At 37.4% G+C, this 17,718-nt stretch overlaps 1 protein-coding gene across 4 annotated transcripts; it reads left to right on the top strand.

Annotated features, from left to right (window-relative positions):
• The first annotated feature begins 343 nt into the window (after window positions 1–343).
• LOC140943447 (segment polarity protein dishevelled homolog DVL-3-like) lies at window positions 344–14,891 on the top strand. 4 transcript variants are annotated; one of them, XM_073392539.1, is made up of 17 exons: window positions 344–598; window positions 1,064–1,133; window positions 3,799–3,938; window positions 5,498–5,607; window positions 5,944–6,052; window positions 6,743–6,839; window positions 7,521–7,590; window positions 7,985–8,072; window positions 8,678–8,729; window positions 9,332–9,408; window positions 9,885–9,952; window positions 10,382–10,447; window positions 10,573–10,680; window positions 10,889–11,038; window positions 11,660–11,748; window positions 12,038–12,116; window positions 13,230–14,891. In XM_073392539.1, the coding sequence occupies exons 1-17, from the start codon at window positions 438–440 to the stop codon at window positions 13,769–13,771; spliced, it is 2,076 nt and encodes a 691-aa protein (XP_073248640.1). In that variant the 5' UTR covers window positions 344–437; the 3' UTR covers window positions 13,772–14,891. The 4 variants fall into 4 exon arrangements, with proteins under 4 accessions (XP_073248640.1, XP_073248655.1, XP_073248648.1 ...); XM_073392554.1 differs by having other exon boundaries at window positions 345–598; window positions 10,388–10,447; XM_073392547.1 differs by having other exon boundaries at window positions 349–598; window positions 10,895–11,038.
• Window positions 14,892–17,718: the final 2,827 nt, after the last annotated feature.

A 17,718-nucleotide genomic window follows, 5' to 3' on the forward strand; every position in this document is an offset into this window, starting at 1 on the left:
ATATGCTGGTTGAAGAAATCAAATGAACCATGAAACGTTTCAATTTAATTTTGCGGCATTGGACTCCAAACCGGCGGCGGAAGTCCTTTGTGCGCAACTTGACGCGGGAATGTGCGACGTGCGTAAAGCGTTTCGCGTCACCCGTCTTCGATTACTGAATAGACCGACTGTAACTCGTTGTTATTTACGAAACTTACCAATGCTTTGACTGCCAAAATTTTTGCCAGCAAAGGTTTCTGGATCATGTCACGGGCAGTGTGATCGGCAAAAAGTAATTTTGGTCTTTTGTGATGAAAGTGCTCTTGTCTGGGTTTATTGTCTTATCCCGCTGTTTGATTGGTCTGACTTGCGCCACGTGACGCCCCAGTGATTGACATCAAGCGATGCAACAGAAGATCTTGGTCAAGTTGGTGTGGTGTACACTGAATTGATCCGAAATGGACGAAACGAAGGTTATTTATCACATTGATGACGAAGATACACCTTACCTTGTAAAACTGCCCAAAAGTCCTGCTGAAGTTACGCTTTCTGACTTCAAAAATGTACTCAATCGGCCGAGTTATAAGTTCTTCTTCAAGAGTATGGACGACGACTTTGGGTGAGTTTGTGTACCAAATAAGCGCTCTCTGTGTAGATTCATTTCTTAGGCACTGTTTGCATTGTCTCTTTTCGCTGTACAGTTCTTTCTCAAGCGGAAATCTTCCGATTTTCAGCAGGTTATGTATCTGTATAAATAGTCTTTGAAATACATTTGTTTAGGAAAACACCGACCTGCCTCGTTCTTCTATCCAATGTTTTCAAATCCGTCTTGTTTTGCTTTGAAGCCATACTGTGTGAAAGTTCGCTCGCTGTCAGCATGTTCCGTGACTCCCTGTGTATAGCTACGACTGTACATAGCCTTTTCTTGTATAATCATTTTTCCGTTATTTCAAGCGATCCACGGCGAGTCATTGCTGGCGAGTTTTGGCGCAGATCTCACGCATTCCATCCGAACTTTTCTGATGGCTTTCTCGATTGTAATTGATACCTTTTTCGTTCATGATAACTTCGATCTCTTTTGCAGTGTGGTCAAAGAAGAGATAAGCGATGAAGAGATGAACTTACCATGTTTTAATGGAAGAGTAGTCGCATGGGTAAGTGGTTTTGCTATTTCTTTGTAAGTTCCGATCGTAGCTGTAAAATGAATTACCGGCGAAGCCATTCAAGAGATCGGGTTTGTTGATATATTTTCGTTGCATGAAATAAAGTTTATTTTAAGTTGTAACTCAGTCAAGGTCGTCAATTGCCTTTTAGAACGCAGATTTGTAAAAGAAATGATCTGATCGTCTTTCTAGTGCGTTTTCCTTCCTCGTGATTCCACAGAGAAGGATATCCGTCTGGCGCCAAGGTTCATGTTTATGCTTCTTAGGATGATCTTGATTTAAAGCCATTATTATACGAAAAGCAACTGTAGAGAATTATCCTTAAACATAAACATGTTTTGCCGGTATTTATTGCCCAGGCTTTAAAATTTACTTCCTTTTTTACTTGTCCCCCATTACCCCAAACCTCAAACTTCTAGCAGTCATTTGTTATCTCAAAAAAGATATTGGCTCTCCGATTGTGCTTCAGTAATAAAGTTTGGTTGAATGTACAAGCCTCATATTTTATTTACATCTCATCGATTTCCTACTGAGGCCATTGTTAAGAAAGGAGATTTAATCAAGGTTATACGGACGGAATGGTAACTGTTTCGTTGATTTTAACTCCGTCCTTTTATCGCAAATCAGACAATTTTTTGTTCAAAAGGCTTCTAGCTGTCATTCCAAAATGAATTATTACGGTGATTTGCATTCTTCTTGTTTGTCAAGAGTAAAAGTAATTTTTTTGAGTGAATGATTCGGCCAATGCGAGAAGTACTGGCTCTTTGAAGGGAAAGAGCTATTTAATACTAGGTTTGCAATTAGGAGGCTTTTCATTAAATTGTCATCAGTGTGAAGGATGCCGTTCTTTGAAAGGCCGGTCGCGTATTTTTGTTTTTTAAGTAACTTGCCCTTCATGATTTTGAGGTGCAAGTGTCGTGGCCAGACAGTTTTTATGGTCAAATTTTATCACTGAGAAAGGTAGTTGTATATTTTTAAGCTTCCTAGCGTACTGTTCGATATTTGAGAATCATCATAAAGCTAACTCCTAGACGATTATTTTATTCAAGATTTCAACGTATGATTGTAAAGATTGTTTGCAGTCCTCTTTGGATGGCTTCACATTGATGAACATCTAAGTAAATGGATCTGTGAGAAACAGATGGTTTGTAAAAAATACCAAAAAAATTTACTCTACAACACACGGAGAGCATAGATTAGTGAGAGATTGGTTGTATATTTCGCTTTTTCATCTTATCTTCTTCTATGGTGTGATTTTTCCACCTGTCTGTTAATAATTTTGGGTGTTCTACTTTGTCAGTAAGGCCGAGATTTCAATTTTGGATGGATGTGCTAATTAGTCTGTTAGCCTTGCTCATTAGTACCCTTTATGTTGGATTAGAACAATAAGAGCCTTTTTTTCTTGGACAAGACCATGAGAAAGAAAGACCTTTTGTTCTAATATCTTTATGCTGAACCAGAGAGTCTTAGTGACGATTGTTAAATTGCTTGTGAGCTTGGTGGTGTAAAAAGGAGATTAACTACCAAGTATTTTTTTTATCATAAATTTGCTTTTAAATCTAGCCATTGGTTTTGCTTTTTAAAATAAATATAACATATTTTGTGGTTTATAATAAACCAAGTGTAAACCACATGTTACATCCTTTTATATTTTTCTATATTCTGTTAAGTGGTTCTATGCCCCACTAAAATATTTTGCAGAAGTGTAAAATATGTTGGTGAAGCTATATTGTTTGCTAAGTGACTTAATTACCAGTGTATGATAATAAGAAACGTTTTTGCAGCCAAAACAATCAGAGCAATATATAAATGTCTAAAATTTATGTTTATTTGTTCAGTGAACAGAATAAAATATCGTAATAAAGGGTCTTTAGTACTGCCTTCAATACATTCACTTAAATTTACTTTGTCCGGGGTTTCACTATTTTCATGCTTAATTAAGCTGTTTGCCTAGAGACTGTTTGGCAGTTCAATTAAATACTGTAATGAGGGCAAAAAGAAGTAAATGCAAAGCAATATATTTTGATGTAATCTTGATGTTGTTGTATGCCTTGTTATAACTCCTCCATGTACTCTATTTGGCTTTACTCTAGAAAGGGTGTTCTCAGTTGACTGTTTGCTAGAACAGAAATAGTAATTAATGCCATGTTCTCTGGACATCGTTCTTCTGAGAGATTTAATTGTAGCCATAGCAAAGCACTGCTTATGTGCAATATAAGAGTTACATAGTAATATAGTGTGGTCCATCAGCTCTGCAAATTGAAGACACTAAGGATCTTAAACAAGGTAATCACTGTATTCTAGGCAGTTTCATGAGGCCACTATAGGGGTAGGGGCCAGTTTCCCTCTTTTCTGTGTTCACAAATTGAGAGAGAAAGTAAGTTCCTGTCAGCCTTTTTTACTTTGTGTTTTGTTACCATTTCTTCAACTTGTGTTGCTTATTCAAAGCTCTTTATGTTGTGGTTCAATTTTATCCTTGGTTTAAGTTGGTTAAGTTTGTACTTTGTTTTTTGGTATGTTAATGAATGACAGTGAAACAAGGGAATGTCTTGTCTTGTCTACTTTTAATACAATAACAGGTCCTTTTTGATAATAATAATATTAATTATTAATGATAGTAATAGATGATTAACCTGTGATCAATTCATTGTTTCAGCTTGTCACATCAGACACAAGTAGTGTATCAGATCAAGGCAGCAGAGATGACCAGCAGTCTGTTATATCAGCTGGATCTGATCTTCATCCCCCTATGCCAAGAACAGTTGGTATCGGGGATTCAAGACCACCATCCTTCCAGTAAGTAAAAACCATGATGTAGAGTTGCCTGGCCCTGGTTTTTCAAACACTGGATAGTTTTATCCACCAGAGAAGTATTCAAGAGACTGATGCTCTATCCAGGGGATAGAGATTTACCCATTTGATAGCATTATCAATGTTTTGAAAAAACTAGGGCCTGGAAGAAAACCATAGCTTGTACTGTTAAAAATATAATATTGTATGTTTTCACTGTCTTCACATGATATTCTACAAAAAGATTCAAATCAATCCATTGTCTTTGTGTCCTACGAGATGCCATGAATTATTTGCGTCTTTGGGGGTTTTTATACGTCAGGGACACAGGACGCAGACGTAACAAAATCACTGGGTACCACTACTTTGTTTTCATACAGGGTTGGCACAGTCTTGAAAAGTCCTTGAATTTTAGGGGAAGTCCTCAAAAGTCCTTGAATCCCATGTTTCCTTGAAAAGTCCTTAAATTTCACTGCAAGTCCTTGAAAAGTCCTTGATTTTTCTTCAACTTTGAATGTAGTAGCCTGGAAAGAGTTTTTTGATTCTTTGTGGTTATTCAAGAAAGAATATAAATCATAGCTCAGAGAATTTAAAGGTTATTTACATAAAGTGCTCTCTGTTTTATCCAATAATTAACTATCAATTTAAGACAAGTGAACTGAAAAATGAAGAGAAGTTGGTGAAGCAAATAGTTAAAGCCTTAAAGTCTTATTAGAATAGACTGGGAATGTGCATTTTTGTACAATTTGTGAAATTATATTCCTAGTAGGTGGTCCTTGAAAATCTCAGGTGATCCTTGAAAAGTCCTTGAAAATGGTTGCAATTTTTTGTATAAACCCTTTCATAGAATCTGGATCTACTTGCGTCTTTGACAAGTCATATTGCAAAACACTTTGACAATATGACTGGTCCTTTGGGAAACTAATGCATTTTGTTCTCTGATAAGCCAAAGATTCTGGGGAAACAACATTAACAATGTTATTGTTTCTGTTGGGAGGTGTTTTTAATGACAGAAACTGGATTAACACCCTAGGTTCTCCACCCACTCCCACCCTTTGTTATTATCACAATGATCATGATTTACTTTGATTTTCATTTATTAAATTGTATAATTCAGGGTTAATCATTGTCCTACAGTGAATCAAAAACTACAGAAATGTTTCCTATGCTTTTTAGGATTATTAAAGGTCTGGCCCCAGTTGTTCAAAGCTGGATAGTGCTATCCACTGTATAAATCTCTATCCAGTGGACAGTGCAATTGGTTTCCCTAATACTTATCCACTGGATAGAGATTTATACGACGGAAAGCTCTATCCAGCTTTTGAACAACTGGGGCCAGCAGGTTATGTGACCACCTAAAGTAACATTTAGTGGCCACATGATGTCTGTATCCTGTTTTTTTATCTGTTAGAAAATGAGAAAATTCTGATCTTATAGTCCTACCAAAACTGCAAGAACAGAAATTGAACTGTTCTTATTATCTACTGAAACTAAGGATTACAGTCAAGATTGAAGCTGATTATTTTGATCTGTCAATTTTATATTTGTTTTGTTGCTTGTTCTAGTCATGGAGGTCACTCCACTACAGGGGATTTTGATTCAGAAGTCGACTCTACAGTTAGTTCTAGAAGAGGTTCCAGAAGACGGGAAAAACATAGTATAAACAGAAATGAGGGTGAGTTTGCTAAACCGGATAAAACAAGGCAGACCTACATGTTGATATATAGGGCTAGGATGTAAAAGTAGGCGGCTTGGGGATCAAGTGCCGTAGACAATTTGAGGCTTTCACTCCCTCATTCGACCGATTTTCCCCTAAAAGTAGATGGCTCTGACGTCAAAGTAGCTGGTTGTTTAACCGAATGCTCGCACCTAATGTGAAACCTGTAAAACCACAATGTTACATGTAGGTCCTTCAAAGTAAAATCTGCAGAGTACTTTGACCTTGCAGTCTAGCACTTTTGACATTACTAAAATGAGACTAATGGATTGTTTATTTTTTCATGTGTTACAGTAATCCATGGTCGACGGCGGCATGATGGGGATAGATATGAAAGTGCTTCTATGATGAGTAGTGATATTGAAACAACAAGTTACCAAGATTCCTCAGATGATCAAAGCAGGTAAACTACATGTAAAGCAAAATTGCAGTGAGCCCAGTGCTCTGAACCTGTGACAGACAGGGTATGGTTTCTGTGGAAAAACTAAGGGTGCTTTCCATTTAACAAAAATTCTTATTTGAAACTTCGGAAATTTCACATGCTCAATAAAACAGTACATTCCCATTGCACAGATCTGACCCAAGCCATCGTGCATTTGGTTATTGTTCTTGTAAGCAGGATACAAAAGAGTGGCACTGGGGACAAAATTTTGTCAAATGGCCCAACCGATCGAAATGACCAGACTGGTCAAAGTGGACCACCTTCAAAGCTGGTCCCAAATATTCCAGTTGGACCAAACTGAAATGGTCCGTTCCATTCGATGTATAAATTTCCATTTCTTGAATTGCATATAGTTCCATAGTTGTTTCCTGGTATTTGTTAAAACTGTTTTCCTTGACGGTGGCTTTCATCTTACTCTGATCAAAGAACACTACATGTTTCCTTTTAAAAACAGCTCAGTTTTTCTCTTTGATTACATTTTCTTTTTTCATGAACTGAAATAGTTAGAGGGAGGCAAAAATTTAACATTTGTCTGAAAAAGAAAGTCAGAAAGAAAAACAGGGGGTGGGGGTTTGCTGTTCCATTTAATTGTGTCCCAAGATTGTAGCTTTGGCTAGAAACAGCATTAAAGATTTATTTTTATCTTTGTAGTGTTTCTAGGTTTTCAAGCACAACAGAAAACTCTCAGCTCCTACGTGGGAGACATAGAAGAAGAAGAAGGAGACCCAGGATGCCCAGAGTTCAAAGAGTGAGTCCTTAAGCCTTTTTTGATTAGAGATCATCTTGTTTTGTCCTTTCAGCTAGTGGTGAATTACATACATTTGAACCTCCAGTAAATGATTACCCAAAGTACCAAGTCTTTATGTTTGTGGACACCTAGGCAGCGTTCGCACTTTGTGCCTGGGCACAGTGCCCGAGTGTGGTACTTGCTAGGCACTAATGTGAACACACTCTTTTTTCAATTGGCTACCCCGAGATTTTTGACAGTGTCAGTGCCGGGGCTTGTACTTGGCACAGAATTGGACAGCAGGGCCCTGTGTGCACCCGGTTATTGTTAGGTTCAGGGCAGAGTGGAGCGACTGTGTAATGTAAAGTCACATACTGGGTCAAGGGGTGAACACAACACTATTTTGTGCTGTTACTGAGGCACTGGTTTCCGGGCACCAAGTGTGGACAGCCTCTTGAAGCCTTGATCAGGAAAAATGATAAAAAGAGTGAATTTCTTGTTTACAAAATATCACTGTTCTGTACTGAATTACTGCATAGCAGTCTTGTCATTTACTTTTAAACTGAATTTAGAATGATGTTAGTGACCCTTGGGTTCAGTACTGGTTAGAGGGGGCGTATTTTAAGATAATTTAAGTGGTGTCTGACTAGAATTTGAGGTGTCCAATGATGTTAATTAACATTTATTAATTTCCTTTTTTAGTGTTCGTCCTTCAGCACAATTACAGAATCAACAATGTCTCTGAACATTATCACAGTCACTCTAAATATGGGTGAGTCCCCTGACCCCGTTTTAACACCAGTCAGTACTGTGGATGCTCTAAAAATAAGATTTCTGCTCAAATTCCCACAGAATTTTCTAGGAAGTTCTTGCAAAGAAACCATGAATCTGTCTGTATCTCAAAGAGCAACTGTGATCCTTTCTTCATTGTTATCATCTTAAGTAGTTCAGATTCGTGAGAACTTGTCATTTACATAACTTCAAGGATTACATAATTTATCATCCATGCATGGGTCATTGTGGTCAAACATATGTGAAGTATATGTTTAGTGCATACCTACTTGTTGATATAAGTTATCATGTGAAGTCTAGTCTTCTATAAATAACAGAAATCTACACATTCCACAAAATGTTAAAGTAAAAGTTGTTGTTATTTTTGTTTTCAGATAAAGTCAATTTTCTAGGAATTAGTATTGTTGGTCAAAGTAACAAAAGAGGGGATGGTGGAATTTATGTTGGTTCAATCATGAAGGGGTAAGTGTTAACTATTTCTTTGTAAATGAAATTCATAGTTTTGAACCGGCTATTTGGGATTAATACCTTTAAAAAATGCTTTTTCATAACCTCTGAAGGGAGTGTTTAGATCAGGAAAAATGGTGTCTATTACTGCTGACCCTTATCCACATTCTGTCCGTATTCATTTATGAATAAAATCAAAACTTCAGAAATGTTTTTGTTGCTAAGGTTTAGAATGCAATACTCTTAAAACTCTTGATGCCAAATGTCATTTTCAAGTAGTGATGAAGTTATTGTTTACAGTTTTTCTTTGTACTGAGTATTTGTAAACAGGTCTTGTGTTTTTTCTTTTCGAGTGAAAGTGATATTTTTGTCAATGTAAAAATCTTGTCCTTTTTTTTTTTTACAGTTTTTTTAGTTTTTGAAAAAAAAATTACAGAAAAATCTTAATTGCAAATTTTAAGGGAAAAACCATCTTGTTTAATTAACACAGTTCAGTGAAAAAGTAGTTGTCATGCTTGAGGATTATTTCTAGGTTTGATCAATCCACATAGTTTATTGCAATCAGAGAAGGTAACAATTCACTTATCCTTGTCTCATCCTCCCCTCTCTAATGTAAACAGAGGTGCAGTTGATTTGGATGGTAGAATAGAACCAGGAGATATGCTCCTCCAGGTATGTGCAGCATTTCCTTATTTACCATACATCCACTTTTAAGCCTAGGGGGTTTATTTATTTTGAGCACATTTGAGTGATGGTGGTGATGGTGAGGGTGGGGGCTTGATAGAGATAGGGGGGCTTATTTATTTAGCAAAGATGATGGTATCAGTTCTCCATAAAGAACTAGAATGCAAAGTGGAAAAGCTCAAGTAGAAGAAGTTGAAGTCATGCAGAGAAGGATCAAGAACAAATCCAAACTTCCACCTCGTGAATAAACCATCCTAGATCACTCCACACAAAGTTTTACGGTGGTGATTGATTAATGCAGTCTAACATTTTATTGGTCAATAATAATAAGGGGAGGGGAGGAGGGGCTGATTAACTTTCTTCCTCTGAAAAGGGAGGGCTTATTAGAGAGGGGGGGCGCTTAATAGAGGATTTATGGTACTTAAAGTACTTGATCATTCTTTTGTCCTTCTAGAACATTTCATTGGGAAGAATGTTGTATAACACAGGTTTTTAGCTACCTGGTTGATATGAATGAACAGTCATAAAAAGTTTATTAAAATAATAGCAAGTTTTTGACCTTGATTTCTGATCCCTTTTCCTTTTTTCAGGTCAATGATGTTAATTTTGAAAATATGAGCAATGATGATGCTGTGCGGGTGTTAAGAGAGATGGTCCACAAACCTGGGTAAGGCTCTTAACAGAATTGTCCCAGATATTAAATGCATGCCCTTTTTGAAGGTGATAACATAAATAATCTTGTTGATGTTTTTTTTATTCACATTATCCTCTTTGGCCTCCCTTTTTAACCAGATTCAGGAAATCCAGTATCATTTTCTTGAATTAAGGGATGATTTATTGCTCTTTACCATGTCTTATTTCGTGTCATTTGTAGTGAGTTCAATGTGGTTTTAATAAAAGGAAACTGTGAATGTATTGTATGCTTGAAACACTTCATTAAACCATTTAGTTGTTTACACTTGACATTTGAAGGACTTCTTTGATATTTGAAGACTGTGAATGACGATTTTACTTGAGCTCAAGGCATAAATGTTTATGTTAGATGCAACACTATAGCAACAGATTTATAATCTGGTAAACACATTTAAAAAATGCTGCTTCTACGTATGTTTCTCATTTATCCTATTATAAATTGCTTTTCAGACCTATTACGCTGACTGTAGCAAAATGTTGGGATCCAACCCCCAAAGGATACTTTACATTACCTCCAAGTATGTATCAATTTTTTGTTCTTTGTAATAGGCCTATTTTCCTATGTGTTTTGGGGTTTAAATTTTCTTGTGAACTCATAGCAGAAAATGTGAGCTTTGTAATACATAAGGGAAAGATTTTACAACAATTTGAAAATGTCAAAATTTATAATGATTTGTATGAGAAACCACTTAAACGTGACTAGGTGGCAAGAGTTGTTTTTCCATACAATCCTTTTAATTTTCCGTAACCGTTGTTTTGAGATATACAACAGAAAATTTACAAGTTACCTAATTTTAATATGCTCTTTCAGTTCCTGCGGACAATTTCCAAAGTGAATTTTTTTCAAGTTTACCGAAAGTTGAACATGTGATCAACCATTGCAAAAGGCCCACGCTGACTTAGTTGTGTGCAGTGTGCTAACATTTGGGTTACCTTTCTGTTTTCTGGTCTAGGTGAACCAATTCGTCCTATCGATACGTCTGCGTGGGTCCAACACACAACAGCAATGGCTCGTAAGTACTTCAAAGTCACCTCCGAAATTGAAATTTTTATGTGCATGAGTAAAGTAAGGATAAAATGACATGAAAAATCTCCTGCTTATAATTTTCTCATGGTCTTGTTTTCTACTGAATTTTAGAACTTGGTAACCCAGCAGTCCAATATGGAAAACAGCCGAACAGCCAATCACTGACCACCATGACGTCTACAAGCTCATCAATGACGAGCTCCCTACCAGAGTCGGACAGTGAGTTGCTTTGTGGTTCTCAACCCTTTAAACCATAAAATAAAATATCAAACTTGAAATTCCCATTTGTTGCCCCCGTACATTTCCTAAAAAGGAGTGGGGAGAATTTGTTCAAGTATCAACTAGATATGTCTTGCAAAGTGACAGTCTACAGCTGTAAATGTTTGTAAGTTCTGTTGGCTTTATTTAGGGTTTATTTTCTCTTTTGTTCTAGGATATACGGAGCTTCCAGAAGGGGAAGGCCTCTCAGTAAACACAGACATGACTACTATAGTAAAAACAATGGCAGCTCCAGATTCAGGTCTTGATGTCAGGGATAGGATGTGGCTTAAAATTACTATTCCTAATGCTTTTATAGGTGTGTATCATCTTTGATGCTTTCATCAAACTTTACTGTTGAGCATAGGGTAAACAGGGTTAACCTGTGTAGCTGGCAGAATTGTTTGTGCGTGTGAGAGTGTTGGCAGTTAAGACATCAATCTCTAAGCTTTGTCGCAAGAAGTAAGCACCACAGGTTCGTAGCTTCTCTGCCAAAACTTTGCTCGTACTAACAATCCTGCTGGCTACACAGGCTAAAACAGGATTCATACAGGTCATGGAAAACCTAGAAAGTCATTGAATTTAAGAATTTTGTTTTCCAGGCCTGAAAAGTCGTGGAAAATAAGTAACTTATTGAAGTTATGTTTAGTAGATTAGTTACTGCAATTATTTCAAAGCAAGGACATGGAATTTAGAGACAGTGCAAATGACACTTGTTTTGGACATCAGAGTTTGTCTCTCTTGAACTGGGTTAGATAAAAAAATCACCAAAATTAAGAATAGTTTAGAAATTTTTGAAAATTACAGCCAAACCTAAGGTCGTGGAAAAAGTCAAGGAAATTCAAGGAATTTGAAGACCTCAAAACATAAAGAAATTCTGGGTAAAGTGCATGTTTCTCACAACACCTTGTCTAATTTCTTTATTATATTTACACTGCAGGTTCTGATGTTGTAGACTGGCTTTACAACCGTGTAGAAGGATTTCAAGACAGACGTGAAGCTAGAAAGTATGCCTGCAATCTTTTAAAGGTAGGTCTGCACTTCTGCCCACTAGCAAATTACACGTCCTTAGTACAAACTTGTGAGGTCTTTACATTTAAAAAGTGTTATCAGCTTTTCTCTAAATCAACCCATGGGCTAAAGTTTAATTTTCTTCTGAATAATTAAGAAAGTAAACTACGAATTAGATTACGAGACTCATAATATTATTATCAGATAATCTTGTCAATAACATATGTGGTAAATGATTTGGTTAATTATTCTAGACTTTTCTACCTTTTTTTGTCGTTAAAAATATTTCTTTTTTTCTTGCCTACAGGCTGGCTTTATTCGTCACACAGTGAATAAGATTACCTTCTCAGAACAGTGCTATTATGTTTTTGGAGATCTTTGTGGAAGTAAGTTCTTTATTTTCTTCCCTTTTATATTTTAGTCAGTGTCTTAGGGATGAAAATGTAAAATAGTTAATTTTCCAAAATCATTAGTGTTATTTTCTTTGTTGTATTATCAAGCCAGGTTATCTATCTCCTATATTGCCACTAATTTAATTATTTAAATTTCCAAATATATTAACAGTCTTGTTTATAGCCTAGAGCTATTTTGATACCCCATACCACTCTGGATGCTTCTGGTCTGAAACTAAATTGGACTAGCAGATGTGCTGACTACTTATTTATGTGATGATTACTAAATTATTGTGTATTGTGTTTCTGAATGTCAAAGCTGGAAACTTTCTTTGAATATTTGAGTTATGAATTGGCTTGTGGCTTGTGGATTATTATATTCTTATGCTAATTCTCAAGGCTGTTCTCTAGTAAGATAAATCAAAGGAACCTAGTGCCCTGAACCTGTGAACTCAAGGGTGTCCAGTATATGATTTTCGTGAAAAAAGAAAGAAAAGCCAAGATTTCCTAAGGTCTCCCAAGAGCAAAAGTGGGGGACCATGGACCACTGGGCAAAGCTAGTGTATAGCCCCTGTACTGTTATTCTAGTTGCAAGTCATCTGTAAATCAGAAGGGGGCAAGAATACCAGTTTTGTTGTGACATTTTTCACAAGAAATGCTAATTCAACCCTAAGATCTTATTATCAGATCATTATTTGGCATTAGTTACCCAAAATTTATGATAATAATTTTTTTTTTTTCTGGTAGAATATCCTTTATGAGAAAATTTGCTATAATTTAAGGCAATGTGCAAAGAAGGTTTTGTCTGGGTTTAGTGGATTTTGCTTTCTGGCTAGTGACTTCTGTTCTTAACTTGCCCGACGGGAAAGGGAATTTAAAGAGAACTGTAATCAATGCTACCGGTCAAGAATTGTATTGGGGCTTGTTAAAACTGCTCTTGGGTTAGTACACGCTAGCTACGGCTTTCCCAAAGGGTAAGCTGTAAAACAGACTTTCTTTGCACCCTGGACTTACTGCTTTGATTGGTAAAAGGCACCCTTTGCATTGCATTTTCAAACTGTTTCTAGGAATCGATCCTTAACAGTTGCTCCGTGTTTGTGTTTTTAGATATGGCAGCTCTTACAATTCATGAGCACGAGGGTGATGGTGACAACGACACTCTGGGACCCCTCCCTCCACACCAGCAAGGAATCTCCTGGATGGCAGGACCCCCAAGTTATGGCTATCATCAAATGCCTCCTTACCCCACAGCCCCTCCACTCATGGTTGATGCACAGACACCAGGGTATGCGCAGTCATTTTATAGTGCACACAGTGGTAGCCAAAGCCCTCACAGTGCTAGTGGTAGCTCTAAAAGAAGCGGCGGTGGCGGTAACCGTGGAGATGGTGACAACAGAAGTAGTGGTGGAAGCAGTAGTGGGAAGAGTGGTAGCAGCAAGGGAAAGGATCGTGATGCACGCAGCGTGGAAGGGTCAGCTGCTCCAATACTCCCTGCACCACCCCCGGTTGGGGTACCCATGCCCGGGACCCCTGGACTCGCTATGATACCGAGACCACTTGATCAAGTCCCTGATAATCTGTCAGCGAGTAGGAACAGTTTTAGAATGGCCATGGGTAATCCTTGTGAATTCTTTGTAGATGTCATGTGAGGTGAATTGGATATAATACTGGCAAGTTGAGTCATGGAAGAAGGGGCAGCGATCATGCCCTGTGACAGCAGCCCACAGTAGCTGGTCAGAGTCCAAGCTATGAGACTCCCATGCTACTTAGTAACATCTGTCTCCAAGATCCTGTTTAAGTTTTTGTTCTTCTGCCGAAAGCTGAACAAAAGACCAGTACAGTAGTTATAGAGAATTAGCTGCCTTCTCAATTCTAAAATAGCGAATGAGGTCCTGTGGTAAATTTCCTACGACTTCCAGAGCAATAAATTAATTGACATAATTATTAGTTATTATTTCCATTTGTACATAGTGTGGCATTGGTGCTTTTGAGATGTTAGGTTTGTACATAAAATGCAGCATGAGTTATTTTTAATGGCAAAGAGACGTCATTTTTATCTAGCAAACTTTTGAGGTACAAGAAAAATTTGGGGGATCTTCGACGATCCCGTAGTAATTGACCCGATCATAGCCTGTTTTATCTTACCGTGAACCTCAGATTTTACTCGAGGAAACGACTTATTGAATTCTCAATATAATAAAGTATCCCAGAGCTTTAGTCGTCTCGCATTATTTGGAGAGTTTTCAAAAGGTAGCCCACACCTATACTTCCCATTCGTGATCAAAGGTGAAAGCCAATCCCAAGGTTCATTTAACCCTTTTAAGAGTGATCAACATAAAATTTCTCCTTGTATACGTAATATCTATCTTTAAGACTGAGTGGCCATGAGAACTGACGACATGATCACAGAAGACGAATCTAATTGATATTTCAACAAATTCTCCCCACTACTACTATTAAAAACGTATGGGGACAACAAATGAGAATTTTTATATTGATACAAGGGGGTTATAAATGCGGAACATTTCACCCCGCAAGTGCGATGCCAAAGAGGTTTTCGTTTGTCGCGTAGTAAGGTTATACGTCTCTCAATGCCTTTTTGTGTGAATTGCGAATGGGTCTAGATTGAACTTTATTTGAGACATACCGGTAGTCATCACTAACTTTTGATCCGTTGTATCATAGTGGCTTTCAATGGAAACTTAGCGTTAGTGAGAGACAATTGGAAAATCATAGGATTCTATAATTCAATGAAACAATTCAAATGAGCGCAGTTTTACATTGTAAAGGAGGGAGAGGTAGGGTTTTGTTCTCTTTTTTGGAGTAAATCTTTTCCACCAAATAAAGTTAAACAAACGAAAAGAGAATTAGAGTTCGCTGGTTATTTAGATCATTTGCCTACACCGTGCACGGCTAGTACTCAAAGGGTAAAAACTTCGATGAGAATTTGTAACGGAGTCCACCAGGAAATTGAGTAATTTTAATTTTCAGTGGACAAAAACATTGTACCAGAATGATTTAAAGAATATTACATTCTTTTTTACATTTTTCAAGGGCTAAAGTTGTAATTAGTCATCTGTAATAACACCAAAGAAAATTTCTTATGAGTGCCCGAGAAAGTGAATGTTAGATTTCACAGAATTACATCTTACACATGAAATTTTCAAAATTTTACCTGTGTTGTGAAATTTGACAATCATTTTCTCGGGCTCCCGTAAGAAACTTTCTTTGGTGTTACTACAGATGACTGACTACATCTTAAGCCCCTTAAAAATGTAAAAAAGAATGCAATATGCTTTTAAGCTTTTAAAATTATTCTGGTACAAGGTTTTTGTCCACTCAAAATTAAAATTACTCAATTTCCTGGTGGATTCCGTGTTAATGATTGAAATGAGCCAGATAAACGTTTTCTGTCGTATATTAAGCTTTTAAAATACAGCTAAGAAGCGGTTATACTGGTTTGCCTACGGTAGACCCAGTTTAGTTTTTGCATTTGCGTCATTGATTTCCTGTGTTGAAAATTGACAAGGGTGCCTAGTAATTACTCAAAAGGTGTTGCGTGCTTGGTTCGTGCGAGCAAAAGACCATTTTTTTTTTAAAGAAAATAATCGTGACCCGTAGTTATTAAAGGAAGGAACCAGTCAAAACGACCCACAGTCACTGATCGACACGAAGATCCAGAAAAACCCAAAACAAGTGGCGCACGAGAAACCTTCCCTCGTTTACTTGGTGCAATTCCCTCGGAAGCGCAATCGGAAAAATAAGCTCATGGCAAAGCTCATTCCTGTCCCTAAATTTGAAAATTTACGGCGCCAAACAACCCTCTTTTGCGACAAGGGGAAGGGTAAGTTTGTCCTTCATTGTCTTCTATGGTAGAGAAAAGATGAAACGAAAAGCAATCTTGAATTTTTATGACATGGAAGTAAGGTTTCCGTCTTACTGAACTAAAGTTTCCTCATATTCTAACTCTTATAAGCATCCTCGTTAGTGGGGAAATCTGTGTTGTTTTACAGGTGTTGGTGACAGTGTCTGCCTCTTATTGGTCCCCAGTCTCCTCTCCGTAGTGGCGCATAGGGCCCACAAAGACAACGAGGGGAGGGTGGGAGAGTCAGTGTTGGTCTTATGTTTCCTCTTACTGTCACTGAGGAAATCACAGAATACAAGTTACTCTCCTTTGTTTTGATATTTTATTTACAGATTTTTATCTTACAAAAATAACTTGACTAAATGTTTCTAGTCCCCAGTCGTAGCCTTCGACTACAAACATTTTTGAAATTTCCCTCTTCAGTTATCGCGGTTTTAAATAACTATTCGTTCATTAAATTCAATTCTGCTTTCATATATCAGGCATTTAAAAGAAAGTTCGTAAACTTGTTTCCCCGTTTACCAATACTGGAATTTTAGGGGACTTTGATACGTTTTCCTTCCAGAAGAAAGTGGAGATAGAACCATTTAGAATCACGTTCACATCAAAAGTCTACCCAGGGCACCCAGCTAGCCGGGTATCAAACGTCATATCGTAAAATTCCTAAAATAAGCCCCTCCATGAATAAGCCTCTCCAAATATAAGCCCCTCAAAATCGTAACGCAAAAAACCCTCCGTTAAATCGCCCCTCCGAATATAAGTCCCCCGGGGGGCTTGTACATAGAATTTGCTCTCGAACATGTCGAAGACAAAGTAAAACAAAGCAAAAATGGTAAATTTCCTTTCCACTACAAGCTAGCCCAATCGATTTTGAAACGCAAATTTCCCTCCGTACATAAGCTCCTCCAAAAATAAGCCCCTCAAACAGGGCCTTTGAAAAATATAAGCCAAGGGGGTTATTTTCGGAATTTTACGGTATTCAAGTTAAAAATTTCTCACAATAGGATATGAGCTGATAAAAACTGTCCAAAAGAATTCTGATGGTTGAAACTGGCGTGAAACTGCTCATTTTTGTACGTAAATATAATGAGCAGTAAATTCCAAGTAAAGAAAAACATTGATCACCTGGTAAAAATTGCCGTATGTTGTACACGTGACCCTAAATATTAATCAGCAATATAAAAGGCAGGGTTGGAGGCAAAGATGCAAGCCTGGCTGATGAAGCTGGGTTACATTCCACTTGCCCTTGGTATCTCGTAATTCCGTTTCCCTGGTAACTACCAGATGAACCTATCAAAGCTCAAAGCCACAACATGTAATAGCGCAAAGCGTGGCAAAACGCCTGCACTGTTTTGGTTCCTTATCTGATTGGGTGAGAGAAAAGCGCGAGATCTTTCAGCCAATCACACAGCGAAGCGAATCAAGATAAAAGGAATTTGCAATCGTAATCAGGAAAATGCATGCGACAGTCTATTTCAATTATGCTGTGCACACAATGTCAAATCAAGAGTCACTCCTTGGATAAATCCGTTCACATCAAAAATCTAAACCATCAACTGGATTAATGCGGACCATTTTTGCGTATCTGTCGAAAACGAAATATACCATTTTCCCTTTGAGTATTTCTTCTTCAAGTCTGTTTCTCAGTAAGGAGGGGGAAGGGGGGAAAGCAGCAGTAGATTTTGTTTCATGAAATTTTTTTGCGACGTATGCGCTTTACGTCTTTTTTGT

The sequence above is a fragment of the Porites lutea genome, chromosome 1, assembly GCF_958299795.1.
Source record: "Porites lutea chromosome 1, jaPorLute2.1, whole genome shotgun sequence".
NCBI lineage: Eukaryota > Metazoa > Cnidaria > Anthozoa > Scleractinia > Poritidae > Porites > Porites lutea.

What these genes read in the sequence shown, in the direction of transcription:
- LOC140943447 (XM_073392539.1), top strand. Translation starts at nt 438, where the DNA reads ATGGACGAAACGAAGGTTATTTATCACATTGATGACGAAGATACACCT. An exon ending in TCAAGACCACCATCCTTCCA is followed by an intron (nt 3,939 to 5,497) that starts GTAAGTAAAAAC and finishes TGCTTGTTCTAG; the next exon opens with TCATGGAGGTCACTCCACTA. An exon ending in TTTTGGAGATCTTTGTGGAA is followed by an intron (nt 12,117 to 13,229) that starts GTAAGTTCTTTA and finishes TTGTGTTTTTAG; the next exon opens with ATATGGCAGCTCTTACAATT.